This window comes from Vollenhovia emeryi, unplaced genomic scaffold (genome assembly GCF_000949405.1).
Source record: "Vollenhovia emeryi isolate VEMERY1.0 unplaced genomic scaffold, V.emery_V1.0 DF943554.1, whole genome shotgun sequence".
Classification (NCBI taxonomy): domain Eukaryota; kingdom Metazoa; phylum Arthropoda; class Insecta; order Hymenoptera; family Formicidae; genus Vollenhovia; species Vollenhovia emeryi.
In genome coordinates, this window is record NW_011962812.1 from 1 (window position 1) to 2,983 (window position 2,983).

A 2,983-nucleotide genomic window follows, 5' to 3' on the forward strand; every position below is an offset into this window, starting at 1 on the left:
GAGATTCGAACTCGAACTCGCCGCAAGCGAAATACAAGCAAAATTTAAGCGCGCGCCTTAAGCCTATCACACAATGCCAGGCAACAGGCAACAGGAACAGGGAATAGAATTTCTGATGCGTTGGATTGGTTGGAAGAAAATTTCTGACGAATCCAACGCATCAGAAATTCTATTCCCTGTTCCTGTTGCCTGTTGCCTGGCATTGTGTGATAGGCTTAAGGCGCGCGCTTAAATTTTGCTTGTATTTCGCTTGCGGCGAGTTCGAGTTCGAATCTCGCTCGGTCGATTTTTTTTAAATAAAAGCTGTTTTATGATTTAATTTAGTTTTATGATTGTCTGCAATGTCATATTATAAAATGGCACAATACTTTTTACATATAAAATAAAAAATACATATAAAATTAAAAATAAGGATTTATTATTTGCTTATCTTTCGTTACAAAAATTATTTATTATAAAATTCAGACATTGCTGTACAATTTTGTGGGTGAAAGTTACTGTAAAAACATGTAAAACACAAATAATTTGTACACTATGAACATTTGATAAAAGCCTTCGCACCCACCGCGCTCGTTGCTTGTGGAGGTTACGTTACGGTAGTTACGGTACGTGTGGCCGCATGCTCAACTTTAAATGCAAATTTCTGATAAACGAAGGCCCATTCAATGTAACCCTCGACACCTTTTCATAAACCCAGTACCCTCCTCCGAATAGACTATGTCTCGTTTCGAAATCGAGTTCAGAGTTCTAGCCAACTCCTTGTTAGTCCCCTCTACCTTTCCATGACCGGTGGTCAATATGTTGCGTAGCACCCTGTATGTATGTATAAACTGAACCCTTGCACCGATTATCGTCAAATACACTACCAGCCATCTTTTAATGACACTCTATTAATATGCCAAAGTAGAAGGCGATATCTCAAAAATTAGTGAGAGCGCGTACAAAAATACGGACCAAAATCTGTACAAATTGTAAAAACCAGTTTTTTCGACGTTTTACAACATTCTAAACATAATGGCATTGAAAACTGAAAAAAAATTTTCACGAAAACAAAGCTTCCTCTATGAGGAAGCAATAAAAAGGGAAAAAATGTTATAGCGAAAGTAAATTGTAAATCTATACCTGTTCACACCATTGTTACTGATCTCATATCGCTCGTTTGGCCAATATCGTTATGATAATAAGCTGTGAACAAGCAAGAGAGTCATTACACTATACGTTATTACGAATTAATAAATATCAAGAATGAATAAAAATAAATAAAAATAAATATTTGGAAAAATACAAATCGGATTAAAAAAAAGTTGCAATAAAAGTTGTTCACCTCGAAGAGGGACATCCATTAACATAAAGCTCGACCCCCTGCACCACCCCCGGGGGCGGGAGGGGGTGACTTTGAAATCTTAAATAGAAACCCTTATTTTTTATTGCAGATTTGGATTCTCCGTGATAAAATATGTAACTTTTGTATGAGACATTTTTTTCGTTTCATGATAGATGGCGCTGTAATCGGCAAAAATGAAAATGAGTTGAAAATTGTTGAAAAATGGTAATATCTCAAAAAAATACACATCAGATTAAGAAAATCAAAGTAAATTTTTTGATATTTTTGAAAATGCTATCATGTGACACCGTCTACCCTCCTGCAATGCATTCTTAGACTACTTTTAGCTTTATGTTGCGTAGCAGCAGGAACTACCCAGGAACAACGACGTGGACGTAGTAGTAATTTGTTCCCTTCGGGGTGCTTGATTATTGTGAGTCCCCTTGCCTCTCACAAGTGTTTCATTGAAGCAAATGTTCGAAAAGCAAATGTTCATTTTACTTCAATGATTCGGACTGTAAACGTCTCTTCTCAATTGTTCCACGATGTTAATGATTGTAGAGAGAGTAGATATCATTTCCTCGTACTTTGAGGCTCATAGAAATGTTGAAGAAGCTCGTCAAAGGTATGCTAATCTGTTCCCTGATAGGAATGTTCCTTCTGCAACGACTTTTCGCAGTATTGTCCAACTGTTTACTGAAACTGGAAGTGTTAAACCTAGAGAAAGAGTCCGACCGCGGCCTGTGACAAACGAAAATAACACAGTGAATGTTTTAGCTGCAGTTGCTGCAAATCCTCACATTAGTTCTAGGCAAATTACGCGAGGTTCAGGAATTTCTCAAAGAAGTTTTCTACGCATACTGCATGAACACAAATTTCATCCATTTCATTTATCGCTGGATCAAGAACTGCATGGTGACGATTTTCAAAATCGCTTGAATTTTTGCAACTGGATACTGGAACAACTGGCAGTCAATGATAATTTCATTTCACAGATACTTTTCTCTGATGAATCAAATTTTACGAATCGTGGTCAAGTGAATCGACATAATATGCATTATTGGTCAGTGGAGAATCCCCATTGGTTAAGGCAAGTTGAACATCAACGCCCGTGGAGTGTCAACGTTTGGTGCGGTATTTTAGGTACTCAGGTAATTGGCCCATACTTTATAGAAGGTAATCTGAATGGTCAAATGTATAGCGACTTTTTAGATAATGTTTTACCCATACTAATGGAAGATGTTCCACTTCAAACAAGAATGGATATGTGGTTTCAACACGATGGATGCCCAGCGCATTATTCACGAATATCTCAAGAAGTTTTGAATCGAAACTATCCGGGTCGATGGATTGGACGAGGAGGTCCTCAAAAGTGGCCCGCACGTTCACCCGATTTGACTTCTGCCGATTTTTTCCTGTGAGGAAGGCTAAAAGAGAGAGTTTACATGGATGTACCAACAACCCCAGAAAATATGCAGCAGCGAATTATCAATGAATGTGCAAACATTAGCGCAGAGACACTTATAAATGTCGGATTGTCTTTCAGACACAGAGTTGCAATGTGCATTAGAAACAACGGACATCATTTCGAACATTTGCTTCAATGAAACACTTGTGAGAGGCCAGGGGACTCAGAGTCATCAAGCACCCCGAGATAGT

At 38.1% G+C, this 2,983-nt stretch overlaps 1 protein-coding gene across 1 annotated transcript; it reads left to right on the forward strand.

Moving 5' to 3' along the window:
- Positions 1 to 1,777: 1,777 nt before the first annotated feature.
- Positions 1,778 to 2,941, forward strand: LOC105565421. Its single transcript, XM_012018601.1, has 2 exons — positions 1,778 to 2,475; positions 2,583 to 2,941. Exons 1-2 carry the CDS (start codon positions 1,870 to 1,872, stop codon positions 2,817 to 2,819), a joined length of 843 nt encoding a protein of 280 aa, XP_011873991.1. The 5' UTR covers positions 1,778 to 1,869; the 3' UTR covers positions 2,820 to 2,941.
- The last annotated feature ends 42 nt before the right edge of the window (positions 2,942 to 2,983 follow it).

Bases quoted from the DNA above. Each gene is read 5' to 3' on its own strand.
- LOC105565421 (XM_012018601.1), top strand. From the start codon at position 1,870: ATGTTAATGATTGTAGAGAGAGTAGATATCATTTCCTCGTACTTTGAG. The intron at 2,476-2,582 runs GTAATTGGCCCA...ACTTCAAACAAG, and splicing joins GCGGTATTTTAGGTACTCAG to AATGGATATGTGGTTTCAAC.